At 48.8% G+C, this 21,167-nt stretch overlaps 1 protein-coding gene across 1 annotated transcript; it reads right to left on the reverse strand.

Annotated features, from left to right (window-relative positions):
• Nucleotides 1-1,046: 1,046 nt before the first annotated feature.
• Nucleotides 1,047-15,934, reverse strand: LONRF1 (LON peptidase N-terminal domain and ring finger 1). The gene is made up of 12 exons (XM_054163182.1): nt 15,143-15,934; nt 9,774-9,892; nt 7,228-7,350; nt 6,548-6,694; nt 5,906-6,143; nt 5,734-5,818; nt 4,824-4,938; nt 4,078-4,199; nt 3,085-3,243; nt 2,823-2,985; nt 2,272-2,424; nt 1,047-1,391 (listed from the first exon to the last, which is right to left on the reverse strand). The coding sequence occupies exons 1-12, from the start codon at nt 15,747-15,749 to the stop codon at nt 1,233-1,235; spliced, it is 2,190 nt and encodes a 729-aa protein (XP_054019157.1). The 5' UTR covers nt 15,750-15,934; the 3' UTR covers nt 1,047-1,232.
• Nucleotides 15,935-21,167: the final 5,233 nt, after the last annotated feature.

Below are 21,167 nucleotides of genomic sequence, written 5' to 3' on the forward strand. Positions count from 1 at the left end.
GCAGTCTGAGCCAGGAGCTATAATCAGGAACAGATTACCTACAGACCAATTAATTACATCATGGAGTGCCTTCAACCTTGGTGTAGGTTAAGCAGCTGCTTCTGGCCTGAAGCTGCCAGAGCAGAAGCCTATGGCAACACAAAAGTGAGCTGCAGTTGCAAGTTACAAATCTTACAAACCTGTAGCTTTTATTGAAAATTAAATATATTAGCAAAAGCAAGATTTAAGAAACACTTTACAAATGATTTACAGAAAGCCAGAGTCAGACATATTCACAAGTAGGCAAACCTCTCCTTACAAAAAGGACCTACTGGCAGCATGATGCTAACCTTGCCACTGGGCTTTACTGGGATGAGTAAGGCAACAGAACTCACATCTGCACCACCTGAAGGAGTTCAAATGAAACTTGGAGCTTTGGAATCCTGGATGCACAATCCTCAACACACACACACACACACCCCTTCCCCCTCTGAGAGTTCTTCTCCTACCCTCTATGAGCTCAGTGTGTGCTCTGGAAGGACAGCCAGCCTGGAAAGCCCAGGAGAAACCTATCAGGTCCTAGCATTTAGTTCTCAGCTTCCTCTCTGACATGTACAGGCCTAGGCATGTAAACCATATTCACAGTTTAGGTATTTGGAGACAGAAGTACCTTTTGTGGGTTTTTTTGCATTTGTTCCTTAGAATTGGCTCTCTGGTCAGCAACACAGTTCATCATGTCCCCTGTTCTGTCCTGCAGACATCTGGAAGATAGCCACCTGTGCCACGGTCATGGTCAGCAGTAGGAGCGTCCAGCAGTGACATTCAATACTAGGTCTCAAAGATTTGTGCAAACAGCAAAAGAACAGTTGTGTGAGGCAAAACCACCTGCAAAACCTTGACTGCCTCCTCAGCATTGTAAACTTGGACTGTCAGCCTTAAGCCCTGCACTTCCCACAGCTTTAGAAAGCCAGTGGCTAAAATGCTCAAGTCTCCAGAAGGTTCTCTTCTGCATAGTGCAAATCGTCGCATAGGTAACTGACACAGATGGAGCCGGCTTGGCCGGGGCGCCTCTGTCGCTGAGCAAAGTGTGCATTCAAAGAGCCCCCCGGGGCAGGGAGCCAGGAGGGGGGAGGAGAGAGAACGCAGCTCCATCAGACTGCCCGAAGCAGCGCCAGATGTGCAAAGGCAGCAAACACTCCAGCTGCTACTACAAGCAGCAGCGAGTCCGGGCGGTGGAAGACGCGGGCGGTTAGTCACTTGGACTGGTCTCGGGAGAAGTAGGTGAGGATGTGCTGGATCTTGATCAGACGCTCCCGCAGAGACATCATGGAGAGCACAGACAGCTGGTACCTGGGGTCCACTGGCAGCACAGCTAGGAGCCACCAGCACCAAGCAGGGCCGTTAGGCATGGCCTGCAAACAAGAGGTGAGCTGCTTACCCTCTGTCCAGCCGGTAGAGCTGGGTAACGCAAACACTGCCAAAGGTGATGTTGCCAATGGCAAAGATGAGCCTGAAGATGTGATGTGATATTCTACTCTAATTTGGGACCCATGAGACCAGGAAGGTTCTGAAGGGATCTCTTCCAACCCCTCCCCACCTGGGAAGCCAAGTAAAGTCCCCCTCAACTAAGCCTGCTAAAGCAACTGTTTTTAAGACAAGGCAGGCAACCCGGCGCTTCCTTTGGGAAAGACGGCTCGGTGTAGGACGGTCACCTGCTAACCAAGCTCCCTGAACAAGAGCCACTCCATTCCAGGTGTTTGAGGCCTGGTGTTCTCATTTACAATGGCCTTGGTTCTAGCTGAAGGACCCTTCTATTACCTCCTAATTGCACTCCCTCTTCTAATGCTGCAGCTAGTTCCTTAAGAGCTACTGGTCAGATCCTAGCCGCTGCAGCAGTCTGTGGCTAGCTCAGAGAGGAGGAAAGTGTCACTTGTGATTTCCTCTCTGCCTACCATTTCTGCCTGCATGAGTTTTAGGGAAGAAAATACAGTTGTTCTTCCATTTAAACTCTCAGCCTCACACAAACCAGCAGTGTAAAATGCTACCAGGGCCCATCGGTGTGCTCAGTTTCCTAGTCTTCATCTCCACATCAGCACACCATCCCTCCCTGCACAGTGCTGAAGTGACAGCATTGCCTTTTACTGCACACAAGAGAAACGAGCTGCAAGTCTTATCGACTTCCAAATTGGGGAGCAAATGGTGTGGGTGGCTTTTCCCCCCCCCTTCTGATGTTTAGCATTTGCTTAGAGGGTTTTTCTTTCCAGAAGTGAGCACCCTTCAGTGATGTCTCACCTGTATATTTTCCTCCCTGTCAGGCATTGGCCCAAAGTGCTGAAGGATCTGAGTGCGAAATTTGTTCCTTAGGTTTTGGAACCAGCTGCAGGCCTGACTGTAAACCAAATTGTGGAGCTCTCTCAGCTTCTTTAGCTCTTCTTCATCAGCAACCTGCAGGAGGAATGTTATGGAGACATCATTACTAGGGTGTTCAAGCTAGAACTCCAGAAACATTCCATTTCCACTACGTTTAGATGCATTTCTTGCCTTCTCTCTCTGTTTAGGCACATTTCTTGCATTCTCCTGAGCCTTGCCTGCTCATGGTGGAATAGTAAAGTGTTTCTGTCACATTTTAAACAGCTACAGCTTCAAACTGTTGTTCCAACAAACAAAAATATGACTTGTTTCACTTTATAGTAATAAAACCTGCAGCTAGCTTCCATTTCTTCCACGTGCTGGCACTGAATCTTCCAGAGACCTGAGAATTTGCAACGGAGCTCTGCAGAACCAATCAAGCCCAAACCTTGAGCTACTGATGCTAGTAGGTATTGGGGCAGCATTCCTGATACCTTCTCATCTTCCAAGTACTCGATGTCTGCAGTGCAGTACCCATCTTTCATCCCTCTCTGTAGGACTCTAAATCTCTTCCCACCAACTGTATCAACCACGGACCGTCCGTCAGGGAGAAAATGAACATTCCTGATCTGCAGCATGCATCCATAATCTGCAAAACTGGAGAGCAGCCCTTGTCACACACTTCTGAAAGCACACCTTTCACCATCCAAAGTGCTCTGCATTAGGATGGTGCTCTGCATTAGGATGCAAGCCTACCCGTGCTGGGGATCACTGATGCACATCCCGAACTGCTTGGTGCCGGTCTCCATGCTCCTGCGGATCATCAGGCGGTATCTTGGCTCAAAGACGTGCAGAGGGCAAGGCACAGTAGGATATGCCATAGTGCAAACAAACATTGGGACATTCTTGGTCAAGCTGCAAGAGAACACCCAAACAAATACATGGCTTAGAAGTCTAAGCACTGAGCTATGCTAAAGCAAGACTCTTTTGTTGGTTTGCAGTCTGTTTGAGGCTCTAAAGCACTCTGCCCAGGTTTAGTCATGAGCACACTGTAGTAACTTGGGTAAAGGACAGAAACACACACTGGTAACACTGCCTGAGTAGCTGTGTACTGACCTAATGCATCCTGGGCAGTAAGCCTCATGCTCACCCAGTGAGGGAGTGAAGGGCTGCTTTGGGGACAAGGTGTTAGCTGCTGGGTTTGGTTTAGTTTGAGCCACACATCATGCCCTCAGGGTCACAGTTTTCCTGGGACTACAAAGATGTAGCAGCAACTAGGTCACCATTGAGATTATTTTCAGTAATGGACTCCAGAGCACAACATGCAACCCAGGGTGTAATGTTTATCTTGCAGTATGCCCCAGAAGGCCTCACTGACAAAATACTGTTTTATCAAGTATATGCAACTGCTCCAAACAAGAGAGCACTAAAACATTGCCAGGGATTTAGGTGTAACACCTTTCAGACTATAAACCATCATTCCAGTGCATGGGTTCTGGGAGGTAGGTTGCCTGAGCTATAAAGCTTCCCAGCATTCAAACCTATAATACATGAGGCTTCATGCATCTGAAGACCTCTGCTGGAGATAAACATCAAGATGACCCCAAAATCCCAACAGTTTCTTTTCATCACATCCATCTTTCATACAATTAATGTCTGTCATGAGCTGCTTCCAAAGCAACTGGAGCATCCGAGACATTTCTAAAGAGCATCTCCATGCTCCTTCTAGACAAAAGCCAGCAAGCTTACTTTGAGTGTTCAGCAGTTTCTTCAGCATGAATTCTTTTTCTTTCATATAATTCCTCAGACAAGTATTTCATGATTAGTTCCTCCAGCAGTTCTGTTATGCTGTATTTTCTGCTTGCAAGGTACTGTAAGCAATTAAAATCAACAATATTTCTTTTCATCCATAGTAACAAAAGGCTTGAGCAAAAGCACTCATTGTTCATTCCAAACCATGGTACATGAAACGTGTCAGGAAGTAAAGCTATGAAGTCTTACAGCTCCTACATTTCATTACCCAACACTGAATGCTACTCTCCTATTTGAAAACAGGGTTCCCTGGTTGAGTTCAGTGTCTGTGTTATCATGGTATCAGTCAGGGTTGGAAGGGACCACAAGGATCATCTAGTTCCAACCCCCCTGCCACAGGCAGGGACACCCCACACTAGATCAGGCTGGTGCTTACCAGTGACAGAACTGATTTCCCAGGTTATAGAGCCATACAAGTAATCACAGAGGTTTTACTGAATAGTTACTGAAGTTTACAAGCACTAAGGGGTTTATCCCACCAATAAAGCAGATGGTCATAGAAACAAAACCTCTAAGACCCTGGGGCAAACCTAATCAGCTTGGACTGACAGTTGAAATTGTCTCGAGTTTTGCCCTTCTAGCAGCAATCCACAAGCCCAGGGAGTCCAAGCTGTTGAGAAGTGCACCAGCTGTCTGTGCAGTGGTGCAGATTTGTGTCTGTGAGCTCTACTGAGCAACAGTACCTCTTTCAGGCTCTCCTTGCAGAGGGGACAATGAGGAGCGTGGTCTAAACACCGTTCCAAGCAACCTTTGCAAAACGTGTGTCCACAGGGGGTTGTCACTGGCTCAAAGAACAGCCTGCAACAAAGTGCCTAGGAGTCAGCTGCCAGGGCAAGTCTGCCTTTTGCTCACAACACTCACTCACCCAGCTCTAAGACTACTTTTACTAAAACAAAGCAGAAAAAAAGCCATTTCCCTGCATCCCCTTCTACTTCTCCCCTCTGCTGCAGTTTGTTTCCATTTCCCCACACATCACTTCCTGTTTTCCATTAATCTGGGAACATTTTAACGCTCTCAGTGTTGAAGCATTTATCCCCAACTACAAAGCTTTCGGTCTCACTGCCTAGAAATCCAGAATGTGCACAGTTCAGTGATCCTTTGAGGAGCTGAGCTGCTGTAAGAGCAGTGTTACACACTAGCAGCATAACTAGGGACAGTTTAGGACATGCCATATGCTTTAAGGTATTTAATCTTAAACCCAGGAGAGCTCAGCAAGAGCTTCCAAATACATCAGCTCCGTTCTAAAGTATCTACATCTCCTGGCCGAGCACAAGGCTCACAAGGCTGAGTTTTTCCAAACACTTTCATTGACTAAACAAAACCCCCTCATGTTTAACCCCAGAGGATGATCCTGCCCTCTCAAGGTTGCCAGTTCATGCCAAGCTGAAGAGGCAACCCGATCAGAAATGATGTTGTATTGTATAGCACTGCAGCAAGGGATACGTTTATCTAACTGCAGACATAGAGGAAGGCTGAAAACTCCTGACTGCCACCAGAATTCATCACAGTCTCTCAGTTCACATGTGTAGCAGGGATGCAGCCAAGCATCCCTAATGGAAATACTGAATCAAGGGGAAAAGAAAAAGATCCTACCTCATACATAGAGAGCACTCAAAATCTGACACATCGATCAAATCCCCTGGGACTGTTCCCAAATCCAAGTCCCTTTTGGTACTTTCTAAGGAAAACCAAGACAAAAATACTCCTTCAGAGCAAGGCACAAGAGAGCAAATACTTTAAATTGCCAAGTAAGAGGCTGCTTTACCTCCTTGCTTTTTGTGTTTGTTTCTTCCATCTTCACACAGAACTGTATCCTGCTCCGAGAAGGAAAGCTTTCTTTTCAACAAAGCCCCTTTTTCTTGGCCAGAGAGCAGGGGCTCAGAAGACACCCTCTTTAAGCCATCCTCCTTGGCAAGGTCTTTTGTTGAGTTAAGAGCATGGGCAGACTGTGCGCGACTTAAGCTTCCACCGACAGGCTCCAGCTCACCTGCCCCTCCTAAAGTCTGTAATGGTAAAATGAGCTGCACTGAAAGAGCAACACAAACCTCAGCATGCAGGATGTGAACAGGCAAAGCCACATCACTACCCACACTTAGCTCCTTACTGAACTAGAGAAACTGCTCAAAGTTCCTCAGCATGAACAAGTTTTAACATTTTCATCTGCTTCCTCTCCACTGTGGAGCCACCAATGCCAAACCCCAGTCAGCACCTTCTGACTGCCTGGCACGAGAGTGTAACACTCAGCTGCAAACACGGTGGTCCCACAGCACAATTCTTGTCTTCCCATTCAGCCAACTACAGAAAGTCAGCATTTAGGCTGCAGAGCAAATGTGATGTCTCAAGCAAACCTCAGACATCCTGATAGCCTATCAGCCAAAGAGCAAAGTTATCCCCTAGTTTTTCTCACCTGCTCAGGACAAAGCTGTGAGTTGCAGTAAGAGTCAATCACCTCAGACCCAAGCAGGGAGGATTTGCTTCGAATATGTGGTGAATTCCAAACGGATTCCTTCAGACTCTCTCCTAACTTCTCTGGAGACAGCACATCACACAGTGTCTAAGAAACAAACACCTCAGTGGTCACCATCACTACAAAGGATCTCAACCCATTTCTTCCATAACTACATACCAAGAATCAGAATTAATCTGTATGAAGTTATAAGCAGAGCTTGCTTTCAGCAGAGCTAACAGCTGAAAGCAAGCAGAAACCTACACCCCTCTACTACCAAAAGGAAGTTTACCTTTCCTGCTGCTAGAGAGTGAGCTCTTTCAAACTCAGCCAGACACTATCAATCCAATATCATTGTCAGTTCTTACAACCAAACAAAAAGCGGTGTGCTTTGGGCACAAGAGAGCTCAGCTTAGCATACTGAACTTGCTGCCTGCTTTCCAGTTCTCTCCACTTCCATTTAGTAGCTCCAAGAGCCCAAGTGCTTGTAAGCATGGAGTTAAAACACATCCATGAGGACTCTCTCTTCAACACAGCACAATCTATCTTGCAAGGGCCCCGTTTGCCACCTAAGCCTTCTCCACATGTACCTTAAAGGAATCAACTCAGAAACATTAATTCAGTTTCATCAGTAAAATTACCCTTTCTACTTCTTGTCTGGCTGGAAGAAAGTCCTCATCAAGGGCTAAGCACTGGAGAAACAGTTGTAAGGCATCACCTACAAAGCCAGAGTCTTGCAGCACTTTTCCTTTGCGGAAGTAGACCTGCAAAACAGAACAGGAAGGTGTTTCCAGAGTACGTGGCACTGCAGCATGCATCTTGCAGGCTTTACAACAGAGTTAGAACCACAGCACTCCCAGGACACAAAACTGAGCTCTTTAAGAAGCTCTGGATGATCTCTAAGTCCTGTCTAATACACATCCCTTACAGTGTTTGGGAAAAGCCATGGCACAGGCTTGTGTCCCTCTCCTTCCAGTCAATTTGTTTGGCCTTCCATGAAGGGTTAAATCCCTGACTGCTGCAGAATTCACCAAGGGCCTTGATTTCCCCCTTCTGTGAGCATTTGGAGGGGAAGCAGAGGGAGCTAAATGCAAATTATTACATAACCTTATGTAACAGCTTACAGCATACCCTTTTTGCCCTCTGTTTCATTCAAAGCTTTATGGTTCCAGCTGGCAGGAGAAGGGTGAGCACAAGTAAACCACACAGCCATGCATCCCTTGCATACACCTTAACACAGAATAGTGCACTTTTGGAGTTGCTTCCTCCAGCTCTGTTTTATTCTTGACCACTAGAGAGCAGCTAGGAAAAAATACAATAAACTAAATAAAATCTGTGTACTGTTTTCTCTGAAAGGAAAACGAAACCAGGAGGGTGGAGGAGAAAAGACTACTGAGTTTTGCTGAACCCTCTTCTAACCAGATGATGTTGGGACCAAGAAATCCCTTGTCCAACCCAGCTCACTTTCTAAATGTTGCATTTACAGGAAGAGAAACCCAAGACAGATTAAAACAGAAGTTATCTACCCAAAGTTAGCCAAAGCAATAATATCTGCCTGTATGTGAGATAATGAGCCAGAAACTTTACAAACTCAAAACAATAACCCAAGCAACCAAAAAGCCCCCAGAGTGCAGTTTCTCTGGAGCAACTGCCAATATTAACAGCAGCATCTGTGTGAAGCAAGGCTGTCAGGTGAGGGCATGCATCATCTTTGATGGATTTGGGCAGTTTCATTAAGATGTATCCTGAAGGAAGAAGGTATGCTAACCCTCCTCTTGCAGCTGATATCCCTGCAGAGATAAGAACTGTCCAAAGAATCCCTCACATCAAGCTCAGGTAAGTGAAGTGAGTGAGGTTTCTTTCAAAACATGTAGGAAACAGTTGACAGCACTACCAAGGCAGAGAGGAGAAACGTAGGATGCTCCGAATCTGCTGTAGCCATGAAGTGCTGAACACAGGAGACAGCAAGCCAGCAGCAGTTACCTCTTCTGGCATGGCAAGATCTCAGTGCTCCTGCTGTGCCCAGAGTTCAGACAGAGATGCAGTATGTGGCACCTGCAGCTCTGAGAGCCAGTGACTGCCCAGCTCCTGCACTATTTGCAGGACTCCCAGAGTTTCTCTGGGCTTTTCAAAGAAGAACTTTTCAAAGTAAACCAGCAAAGTGTCCTTGTCTTGATAAAAATTAACAACTAAACAAGAGATTACATCACCATAAACCATCACAACTCCAATACTGGAGACAGCAACCCAGGCCCCAAATGTGTGCTCTCAGGGCTTTAGCCAACACTGTTGCAACAGAATTTACTGCTTGTGCTAAATATGTTTGACTCTTTGGTAGCATTTGGAGAAGAAAACTGTTGGTTGTCCTATTTATACAGCAAGCTGCTTTATCAATAATACCGAAGTGAGAGAAATCTTCACTTAACAAAGCCAAGAATTCTGGTCCTGACTGGAAACAATGCTTGCTCAGCTCATGTGATATTCAAGGAAGAGATCATGCTCAAAATGTTCTGACTTTGGGAAACACAAAGTATAAACACCTCAGGGAAGTGCAGGGCTCTGCAAGGGCTAACTTGCAGACAGCGTAAGAAATGGACCTGATGAACTGAGAAAAGTCTCTTCCAACCAAAGCAATTCTATGAGCCTAGGACATTTTAAAACTCAATTACATCAATCTACAGGCCTCAGAAGTTCTGCTTGCAAGCAGTTAAAGCTGGCTGCACAATTCCAGTCAAGGATCCAGTTCAGCAACACTAAGCTACAGTGAGGCTTGTAAATGTGTAATAATTTTTAGGAGAGCACACTAAAGTATTCTCATAAAGAACTAATCCAGCAGCAGTAATTCCAGACAGCACAGAAGTACTCCATACTTCCCAAGAAAGCAGCTTTAGTGCACTAAATCCTTTGTCCAGAGACAGCAGCTCCTGCTCTGCTGTGATAACACCACCTGAATTTGTCTAGGAAGGCTAAAGGAAGCAGACCAACCCACTGTGACCTGCTCTCCTCACTTACAAGAGCAGGCTGCTGACAACTACATTAAGATACCTTCTAGCATTTTGCATATCCTACTGGGTAACATTTAAGGCAGCTGCCCCAGGTTCTCAACTTGCTGCAAGTACAACTTACAGTTCCTTGGTTTTACAGATAAACACAGAGTCTGAAAACCTCGGAGCTCAGCTGAACTTACCTCTGGCCAATTTGGCATCTTAGAAATAACAACATTTAGATCTTCTATGGCTGTTTTATGTTCCTGCAGACCAACATAGGACTCGGCTCGGTAGACTCTTAGCATCAAGTCACTGGAATCTGAAGACAAAAATGAATGAACACTTTTAATAATGCAGGAATTTGTCCTTTTTCATTAGGTTTGCTTTCATAGTGGTGGTGTAACCGCCTTCCAAAACTCTCACAGTCTGACTAATCCAAGAGGCGGTGGTTCTAGGCTCAGGGCTTTCAAGCTGCACCACAAAGCTGAAGATCTTGCAGCAATGTTAAACACATTGAAGCTGACAGAATAAGCCTTGCTTAGTACAGCTGTGACAACAGACACCAAGGACAAGGCTGACTTCAGCTTTACAGCACACCCCTCTCATCCCACAGAAATCTAGGAATTCACTGCACTTGCATTAGAAAGTTCCAATATTGCAAAGTTTGCTTTCCAACCTTCAGCTTTTCCTTAGACTGTGGGTTGGGTTTATAGTCTCCCCCCCTTCCAACCACGGCTGGAGATGCAGATGCCACTTGCACAACGGCATCCCATCTGCTAAGTACCTGAAGTAAGTTTTATCACCAGGTCTGAACAGAGAGCCAGCAGCAGAAGGCCTTTACCAGAGGCTGCCTGCCCTGTTGTGAGGAGTTGTGCCAGTGGAAGACATCCATGTCTGCCAGTGCAGAGAGGTTCTCATGTCCAGCACACAGCAGCTTGCACTTGGGGTAAAGCACTCTCCAAGTGGGAAGCACAGCCACCTCTGTGTCACTCAACCCAGCCTGCTCACAACACAACTAACCGCAGCTACTGCTTGCAAAGCTGCCAGCACACTGCTTTGGTCTGGATGGTTTTTAAAGTACACCTGTGTTTGTCACTGAATGAGACAAAAGTCCAGCACTGCCCTACTGCAAACAATACTAACGTTAAATAGTTTGAGTTTGTTCCAGCAAGGGTTTTCGTGGGAGGGGATAGTTCCACTTCGACATTTCATCTTAGTCTGTGCTAAATGGCTAGTTTTAATTTGCATAACTCCCATCATTAGCTTGTTCTGCATCTAAAAGCCACCCTGGTGAATGTTCCCATGTGTTCCAACACACTGCTTTGCCTTTAGATCCACAACGCTACCTGGAAAAAGACCTTCCTGGAACGGGTTAAAAAACCAAAGCTGACAGAGTCGTCCACAGCTGAAGCTAAAATCTCTTCCTGGTTTGTCCTCGGTGCTGACAGTCTAGTTTCAAATACTAACGTTCCCAAACCTGGCTTGTTTGGGGCTTGGTTTTCTCTTTATTTTCGACATAATGTTTGCATTAAGAGAAGCCTGGGAAACTCTCTGACCTAAACACCAATTCTGCAAGCAGAACGGCTCTGAAGCTTGCTTTCCCGCGGCTTTGGGATAGCGATGGCTGGGGGCAGGAGCTCGGAGCACACTCTTCAGGCTGTCTTTTCTGTTGTAGCTGACCCTTTGGTATTCAGCAGTCAGCATCAAACCCAATTGTTTTCTCCGGAGGCAGCAGTGAGCGCAGGTCTTTGTTCTCTGATAAGCTACCTACCTCTAGAACCAGAGGGAGCTCATCTCTTTCAGACTTTCAGTTCGATGACTGATCTAGTGTGGGGTGTCCCTGCCCATGGCAGGGGGGTTGGAACTAGATGATCCTTGTGGTGCCTTCCAACCCTGACCAATACTATGATACTATGATTCTGAGGAACTCTAAGTCCTTTTTTTTTTTCCCTGGAAGAGTGAGGGGTAGTTTGAAGATAAAAATATAAGTTTGAGTTTACAGCAGGTGAAGATTTTGTCCTTTTTTGACTTTTCTTTTCCCAAAGAGCAATGTGTCATTCCAGTTGAACTGATACAAAGCAAAAGGCTAAGCCAAGGAGCCCAACACACACAAACGCTGCCAAGGAACAACAACTGCATGTAGCAAATAGGACCAAAGGATCTATATTTGTATGGCAGGGTTGGCAACCCCATTTTAATGTCTAGGCTCTGTAACTATACAAACAACTTTTTGCAGTATTCCAACAGATATTTCAGTGTTTGCCACCTACAGAGAGGATGCAAAGCTATTTCAAGTCCTTAAACCAAAGGCTAAGCAGAGCAGAAACACAACTTGTGCTTCAATAACCCAGTGTCTTGTAAACACAGGAATCACTCACTTCTAGCACACCCAAAGACAAAACCTACAGCAAGTGCTTTCAGTGCATACCAGCTATGACTGCATTAGTAGGGAAGTACACAAAGGTGTGCTCACAAAACCCTGCTCAACAATCAACTCTTTGACATTACTTTCAAAGCATCTGCTTCTGGCTGCTGTCAGGATAAACAGAGCAGTAAGTGGACTGTGTCTGGTCTGATGCTACATGCTTTTGATACGGTTCTTGATAATGTACCAAAGACTTAAAACTAAAAGCCATGCACATCACAACCACTATGCAGACAGCTTTAGGACAGTACTTATGAGCACAGTGCTCTAGGGTCACTCCTATGGTCAGAGGTCGGCACACACAACCCATGAGAAGAGGCTGAGAGGAATGCACTTGCTCAGTGCAGTGCAATTCCTGACGGACCTGGCAGAGCCCAACAGCCTTCCAGAGAGGCTACCCAGAAGACTCTTCACTGACGTGCACAAGGGAAAAACAGGAGACAATGGTTACAAGTTGGAATAAGGAGAAAAATGTTCACGGTGAGGGTAATTAACCTTTGAGCAGGCTGCCCAGAGGGGCTGTGGAATCGTTATTCATGTAGGTCTTCATGATGCAGCTGGACAAAGCCTTAGGCAAACTGCTCTGAACTCAGTGTTTATTCTGCTTTGAACAGGCTTGCTGAGACCTACTCCAGCAGGAGTTAAGTCCTGACCAGACTCAAGCCTATCAGCTCTGTGTTTCAGGACCCCTGATTAAAGAAGAGCTGTGCTTGGATTTTAGCCCAAACCCTTTCAACCCCTGCAAGGACTCTATTAACCATACACATTTTAACACTCCTGATGTTCTTCAGAAGTCACTTTTGCACCAAGGCAAACATTTCCCTTCCAGGTGTCTCAAGAAACAGAAGAAAGTTATGAAAACATGCCACGAGCAAAGGGCTAGTTGCAAATGCCTCATTCAGGACATCAGATTTAGGGGTTTCTCACATTTTTTTGACTCTACCTGACTTAAAAACAAAGAGATGATGCAGCAGGTGGAAAACACTGAAACAGAACAAGAATGATTTCAAACATTAATCTATTTCTTACACTGCATCTTTTCCACCTCTGAAGTGTTTTCAAGATTCATGTTCTAGAGGATGGCAGAAAGTGCACCAGCAACAATTCATTAGTTCTCTGTTGGCCTGAAATCACCTTCAATTGGTAGTTGTGAGCCCACAGCTCTAAACTAACATCTAATGTACACCTGCATTCTAATTCATTAAGTTCTTCAGTACCTTTACCAGAATATCTAGAACACTGGTAGTTCCCAGGACTGGAGACACAGGAACAAGTTTAATAATGGATCTCAACCTGAGCTTCCAGCACATGGACTCCGTCTGAGTAACACAATCTTGGAAAAGCACCATAAATTCAATTACATTTTAAACCCATTGTAAAGCCCAAATTGAAGATGTAGCTTCGCACACACACACACACACACACAAAGAGTATCAGAATTATTTCCCCAGAGTCCACAGAATTAATTTCCTCTTTTTATTCTTTCAATGTAATCTCAAAACATCAAACAGGACCCCTGTAAATATTTGTGATCAGTAATGGACTCATCAGTTTGTACCCTGAAGGCCACTGAGTTTTTGACTCCACTTAGAATCACTGAATTGTTAGGGTTGGAAGGGACCTCAAGGATCAGCCAGTTCCAACCCCCCTGCCATGGGCAGGGACACCTCACACTACAGCAGGTTGCTCACAGCCACATCCAGCCTGCCCTTCAAAACCTCCAGAGATGAGGCTGCTACCACCTCCCTGGGCAACCTGTTCCTGTTGCAGTATCTCACCATCCTCATGGCGATTTCTTCATGACCTGTATGAGAATCAATGCTGTACTTCAGAACACACACACACAAAGTCTGCTTCTTACAGCTCCAGGAGTTAAAACAGACCAAGCACTTTCTGAGGTCACATCTATCCAGTATCCTACATTTTGGAAACTCTCTGACCAAAGTAGGATTGAAGACCACAATGGAACCTCTTTATGTTGCCAGAAGGCAAATAAAAGTGTGTATGGGATTTAATCCCATCTACACTGAAAACAGTGCATTCTGGCACCAGATCCAAAGTGATCTCCCCAGAACAGATTGGAAGGATTAGACTTAAGCAAGCTTTGGTTTTTTTCCCTCCACTGCAGACAACTGTACAAACGTAACAGTATCAATGCCTGCGTTTCTGAACAGCAACAAACGGGCACAACTGAAACCGGGAGCCCACAGGTCAGCCAGGTACCAAGATCCACAGATGATTAAAACCAACAAAGGCATCTCACTGGGTCCAAGGCTACCAAGCACACAAACCCGACTCCCTCTGCAAAGGCCAGACTCTGGCAGCACGGCCTCCTCTCCAGCCTTGATGGTACCTGGCAGACCACTTGGGATGGACACAGGACAGCCTAGAAGCATGCCTCTACCTCCCCTCCGTGCACCCTCTCTCAACACTATATTATAAAACTTCAACCACACCCACCTATGATGTCACTGCCATTACACAACCTGTCCCCCTCCATGCCTCTCTGCTTATGCAACTGGGCCCGGCCTGCTGGGAACTGTCTTGGTGACACTTAAGACTGAAAATAGGTCTCTCTCAGGAAACAAGGTTAAATACAGCAACAGAGCTGCTCTTGTCCGTGCACAGCGACCGCTAAACACAAAGCGAAACAAAGCCCCCAAACTCTTCTGTAAACAAGTCCCACAAAGGCACACGAGGTGGAGAAATAAATAACTATCTGAAGCAGCCCATGTTTGACGCTCTTCCATGCCCTGAAGCGCACCCCGCCACCAGGCTGGACGCTCAGCCACAGTCCGGGCAGCTACGCGTCCCCGCATCGGTCCCTCCCCTCCAGCAGGCTGCGGGGAGGTTCTCCGAGTCCTCCCTGCAAACTCGACAAAACTTCGCATGTTCTTTATCCGTCCCCTTCGGTCACTGACGGTCTCAGCAGTAAGGTAGAGAAGCTGAAGAGCATGAGGGAAACGCACACTCACCTTCTCCACTGCACTTCCAGCCACCACCCCCCCACCCTCCCGGAGCCTGCCATGCATAGCCAGCAGCTCGTCACGGTCCCGGCGGGACACGGGCGGGGAGCGAGGCAGGACTCTGCGCCCGAGGCCCGCGGGAGCGGCGGCGAATGAGGCTGCTCGCCACAAGCCTTACCTGCTCGCAGAGCCTGGCTGGCGGCGCCCAGCGCCTCTCGGAAGCGGCCCTGGGCCAGCAGCTCCTCCAGCCGGGTCGCGGTTCTCGCCCTCTCGCTCTCGCTCGGGAACCACTTCTCGGCCAGCTGGCTAAGGACGACGCTGGTCCGCAGCGGGGCAGCGGCCGTGCTGGTGTCCCCCGGCGGCAACAGCCAGTCCCGGCAGCGGCGGCAGCGGGCCCGCAGCTGCCTCCGGAGACAGCGGCGGCAGTAGGTGTGCCCGCACGGGACGGTGACCGGCTCGGCCAGGAACCTGCCGCAGCCGCAGCAGCGCAGCGGCCCCGCGGCCGCGGCCCCGCGCTCCCGGCTCCAGCTCAGCCCCAGGCGCAGGCGATAGTTCAGCACCAGGCAATCCACAAGGGTCCCGAGGCGCTGCGGTCCTGCGAGGGGGCCGAGGCACAGAGACGCCAAAGACGCGCCCATCACTTCCTTCAGGCGGTGCCCGGGCACCGGCCTCTCGCCTAGCCACGGCAACAGCTCCAGCTCTCCGTCCGCCTCCCGGCCGGGGTTCCCGCTGCCGCCCGGCTCCGGCGACACCTCCGAGTCCACGGCCACGGGAGAGAACGCCATCGGCTGCCCGGCTCCGGCAAGGGGGGTGTGGCGCTGCCGCTCCGGCCGCCGGGCTGGGCTCCGCTGGGCGCGCGACGCTGAGGCACTGTGGGCGCGGGGCGGAGGAAGCCAGGCACCCGGGCGGGCGGGAGGGGTGTGTCACGTGCGCGCCGCTGCGCGCGCGACCCGAGGCCACGGTCCCCCGCCCTGCCGGGAGGAGGAGAAGGCGGCGGCGCGCGCCCAGCGCGGCCCCCCTTTCAAACCGCTCCCTCGCGCGCCCTCACCCCACGCGCTTACATAAAGCGCCGCGTCAGCTGACGGCCGCGCCGGCTGCCCATTGGCCGCGAGGGGGCGGGGCAGGGGCGGGCGCGAGGCGGTTACAAAACACAGCTCCACGCGCGCGCCGTCTCAGCGCAGGGGGGCGGGGCTGGCGGCGGCGGCTCGAGTCGTGGGGGGGCCGGCCCGCGCGGAAGGTGCGGCCGGCGGGCGGGGCAGCGCCCCCACCCTCAGTGCCCCTCGCGGCCCGCCCCAGAGCCGGGCGCTGCGCGCAGCCCTCCCCGCCTCTCCGCTCCCGCGGCTGAGGGAGCGCGGTGCGGCGAGGAAACAGCGCCTGTGCGGGGCCGGGGGGAGGAGGGTAGCTTGCCGGGGAAGAGGGACAGGCCTGCGGGCTCCGGGCTGGCTCCTGGGAGCGGCGCGGCTCTGAGGAGCGGCTGCTCTGGTGAGAGCGGCCGCGGGGGTTGCGCTGCTGGGGCTGGGTGGCCGATGGGAGGCGGGGGGAGCAGCCGGGCGCGGCAGGACGGAGCCGCCGGGGTGGGCAGAGGGGTCCCTAACGGCTCTCCGAGCGCCTGGGGAGGGCCTGGGGTCTGGAGCTGCCGCGGCCCTGGCGGCTTCGCGCGGTCGGTGCCTGCCGGGCAGCCCCTATGTGGCCGCCCTCCCGGGGCTCATTCTCACCCTCCGTCCGCTGGGGCCGGTCCCCATTGCTCGTGCCGTAGTTTTGTAACGAAGAACACGATAAAAGTTGCGAGATGGAGAAAGCGCCCTTTGTCCGTAGGTTCTGTGCATTCCCCGCCTCGTTCCTGGAGCGTGCCCCGCGCTCGGCGTAGCTTTCCCCGTACGATGGGCCCGGGGGCCGTCCCTGCCCAGCCCCTGCGCTGCCTGTGCGCTGCCCGTGCGCTGCCCGCCGCCAGTCGGTGCGGTGAGCGTTTCCCGCAGCTCCAGCCTAGCAGTCGAGCGCTGTGGGGAAGTACCTGCTCTGTTTTGACTCAGTCGAGTAGTAGTCACGCCGCATTTTTGTGGGCAAGTGTTAAGGGCTTGCAAGTGTGTCAGGCTCTAATGAAAGCATGAAGTCTGTTGCGTATGTGCTGTGTATTTACTGTTGCCGTGATGCCTTTCGAAGTTGTAAGGCTGTCGTAAATCCAGAAGTTTCCGATAAATATCACTAAAACCTTCCAGGCAAAGCTTCTACATCGGTAAATTTGATTTTATGGCCTTACGAAAGGAGCGAAGCTATATTTGTCTTTACCTGTATTTCACATATGACAGGCTGGAGGATGATGCTGAAGGCTGTTAATGAGGGCTATTGGCGAAGATGCCGTGACTGGAAATGAGCTGATAGGTCTGGATTTACGGCCAGGTGGTTTAGCTGAACCAGAACCAGTGTAAAATCACGTCCTTTGCCTTGACAGGGTCTTTCAAGTTCCTAAAGCTCACCTGTGAGCTGACCCTTCACAAGGTATCAGGGAGATGCAAGGTTTGGACAGAATTAAAACTCAGAGTAGTACTGTGGCCATCATTCCAGACAAGGGTAGTTTGTTCTGCCCTCCAGATGGGATTGTTCGTGGAAATGGAGGAGAAAACTAGAAGAGGACAAAGTTCAAGGGCTCGTGGGACTTCCTTTAAAAGCTGGAGTGAGGATAGCAAGGTTGTCCTTGCAAGAGCCATAAAACCAGGTAGCAATTACAGTCTATTTCTTCCCACTATTGCAACTTCCACTGAGTCTCATAAAGATTCCTATATCAGCATTTATACTGATGATTCAAGCAACATTGGCTGCTACAAGCAGCTAATTTTTATAAACCCCAGTCTAGAGGAACAAACAAAATTTGGTTTTGCCAGCCTTGGGGTCTTGGAGCAGAAGAGCTGAGGTTTTTCTCCCATCACCTTTCACTTCAACACAATGACAAACAGTGAAGGAAAGGAGTTGGGCTAGGATGGATGAAGAGATGAGTGGGAAGCCTGATCTTTTGCACTGCTTCCACCACGTGCAGAACTCTAGTTAGCACTTTTCTTCAGACCTTGCTCTTACCTGCCAGCAGCACTTACTGTTAACCACTCACTGTCTCCTAATGTGTGTGGTCCTTGCTGTTCTCGGCATTCACATGTGTCCTTGTTGCCTTGGGTCTCTGGTGGAAACTCAAGAGCTTCCATGCATCAAGGAAAAAAAAATATCCTAGCTTCAGATATAAAAAAGATTCATTTTTGCTTAAGTTTGTTCTGTGTGGTTGTAGGAAGTTGCTGAAGTTCATTAGATTAAACATACAGAGTTGGAGCTTGTTCTTAAGTACCCGTGAGCAGTGTGCTGCAAGCACAGAGGGAGGCCTCTGGATGCTGAGCCCCTGGCTGGGCTCGAGAGAAGTATACAGGAGTTCAGAGAAAAGAATCCACTACATAAAAGCAGCCACTTCTGCCTCAGGAAATCCTTGAGACACAGATCTCTGGAACCTGGCAGACTAGCTGGGGAAAAATCTGACTGTATGCTCACTTTTTCCTTGCTCTGGAGGGATTCATTTTTCCAGCCCCTAGAAACGGGGTGCTGGGACTGGTTGAGCCTTGCTGTTGCCTCTGAGGTCATTGTTTCATCTTTGAGGAACAGCTGATTGTTCAAGCTTTGCTTTGGGTGTGTTATTTAACCTTGGGCACAGTTAACTAAACAAAGCCCTCAGTTTTTCAGATCTTTCACTGTGCTACCATCAGGTTGTGATGGTTATATAAGGGGGAGGGGGGGAAAGGCAGGCAACTTTGGACTAGATTAGATAACAGGCACAGCTCCACCACCACTCCATTAAAAATAGTGCACCTTCAAAAAGCTCTGCTTCTCTTCTCTTCCTGTAGGGTCACATCAGTGGTACTTCAGAACAAAACTGGCCCACCCCCTCGTGCAGTTCACGTAGGCCTTTCTTAGAAAGTCTTCAGGGGCTGTCCTTTCCCTTCCTGCTGCAAAGCAATGTTTTACAGCTGCTTACATAAGCCCCGGTTGTCCTGGTTCAGAAAGGTACCTGCCAAGTGCTACAGAGCTGAAGTTCATGCCTGCCTTCTGCTTTGTAAGCCAGTGGTTGAATGCTTCTATAAGCAACCCCCTTAAACTAGAGATGACAATGAAACTTGGTTTAAGGTTGTGTTAGACCCCACTTCAGGTGAATTGGGCACCATTATTCTCATTGAAGAGCTGCGGAATTCAACAGCAGCGTACACAACATGAAGCAAACCCAAGGCAGGCTAAAGCCATCTGTGTGCTTGAAGTACCTGTGCACTGGAAACCTGCAGCTGAGCCAGATCTGTGCAGGCTCTCTTGGCACAGAGCCCAAGAAAGATAACCCAAAGAAAGGAGTTAGATGCTGAGAAAAGTACAGAATGGCTTCCTGACTGCTTTCCCACTGCTCCTTTAAAGGTAGCTGTCCTAACTCTTAACCAAGATGCTTGTAGCAAAGGCAAAAGGAACTGAGCTGGGGAAAAATTACATTAGGCAACTAGCAGTCACAGTCTTTATTTTAAAGGCAGACATCGTGTTCCTGAGCACTAATTGTTCCACCAAGAAACTGCTAACGCTTCTAGGGGACAGAAACAAAAGGAAAAGTAATGAAAGGAAATCTCAAACTGTATTTACAAAAGCAATTCCTGAATGGCTTTTGAAGACCTTAGCTGCTGCTGTTTGAATCACTTCAGCCCTGGCTCAGAGCCTGCTTGGGTTTCTGTTGTTTCAATTTGTTCTTTGTTGCTTAGTAGGCTTTTGGGGCTTTACAAGTGAGCTGGTTCCTGCAGGCAGACTTTTAAAGGGAAGAGTACTCAGCATCACTGCAGTAAAACAAACACAAACCTTTGTGCAGCACAGCGTTGGGCAGGAGCTGGCTTGGAGTAGGAGAGGCCACAAAGCTGCATCTGCAGCTTGGTCTCCAGAGTTAGTTGAGCTGAGCAGGTCTAGGCTGCTAGCACTGCCTCTGGCACTTCTGTGCAGCACTGCAGGATGGGTTTTCCAGGAGATCTTGGTGCTCTTTGAGGCACCTGGAGCTGTGGGTTCTCAGCACTTTTGAACTAAGGCTCTTGGTCAATTATTTAATTACACTTCCTAATTATGTATGCACCACTGAGCATCAAAAAATCCCAACTGCATGTAAGGTGAACAGTTAACTACATGTTAGAAAAGTAAGAATCTCATTAGAAATGAAAAGGGAGGCAAAACATAATAGGATATCAAATACTTAACCAGGTAAAGACCCAGAGAGAGAGAGAGTTTATTGTCTAGATCCAATAAAGGACTTAGGTACCTAAAGCAGGATTTAGGGAGAATTCAGGTGCCTAAGCCCAAAACTGCAGCCTAAGAGATCTACCACAGCTGCTGCCTAAAACCAGAGGGCTCTTCCTTGATTTCAGTTTGTAGCTCTAGAATGCCTAGGACTTGACTTTGTGCAGGTATGGTGTGCAGCAGGTACAACAGTTGAGCACTTCTTTCCCATTCAGACATTACAGGATGCCCTGTTCCTTGGGATGAATCTCACATCATTTCTGTTCCTGTGGAGTTCTTTGCTTCATGGCTGTACAGCTTCAGCATGAACAGGGCAGAGTTGTCCTTCTATGTCCTTTTGCTGGGCAGGGTCACCCTTCTGCCATATGCTGAATCTTACCTTGTTTAGTGGGGATACACAGCAGCTATATGGGAGGCATTTCATCAGGGTGTCTGCAGACAGGCCAAGGGGGAATGGGTTGAAGCTGAGGCAGAGCAGGGTTAGAGTGGAGCTGAGGAAGAAGTTGTTCAGCAGGAGGCTGCTGAGACTCTGGCCCAGGCTGCCCAGGGAGGCTGTGGCTGCCTCCTGCCTGGGGGTGTTTCAGGCCAGGCTGGATGAGGCCTTGAGCAGCTGAGTGTAGCTGAGAGGTGTCCCTGGGCATGGTGTGGAGGTTGGAGGAGAGGAGCTCTGAGCTCCCTTCCAGCCTGAGCCCTTCTGTGATTCGTTTTCTCACTTCCTTCTGTTGTCCTGGCAGTGATTTACTAGAGTACAGCAAGGCCTCCTCTGTTTCCCTTTTTTGTTTCAACAGAATGCTGATTTGATCCTACAGTTAAGAGAAGCCTTCAGGCTGTGAGCTGTAGGCACAGTGTGGTGTCTGTCTTGGCCTGAGTTAAGTTTCTGAGCAGCTGCAGTAACACTGCTGCACTTGGTGCAGACTGCC

The sequence above is a fragment of the Dryobates pubescens genome, chromosome 1, assembly GCF_014839835.1.
Source record: "Dryobates pubescens isolate bDryPub1 chromosome 1, bDryPub1.pri, whole genome shotgun sequence".
Classification (NCBI taxonomy): Eukaryota; Metazoa; Chordata; class Aves; order Piciformes; family Picidae; genus Dryobates; species Dryobates pubescens.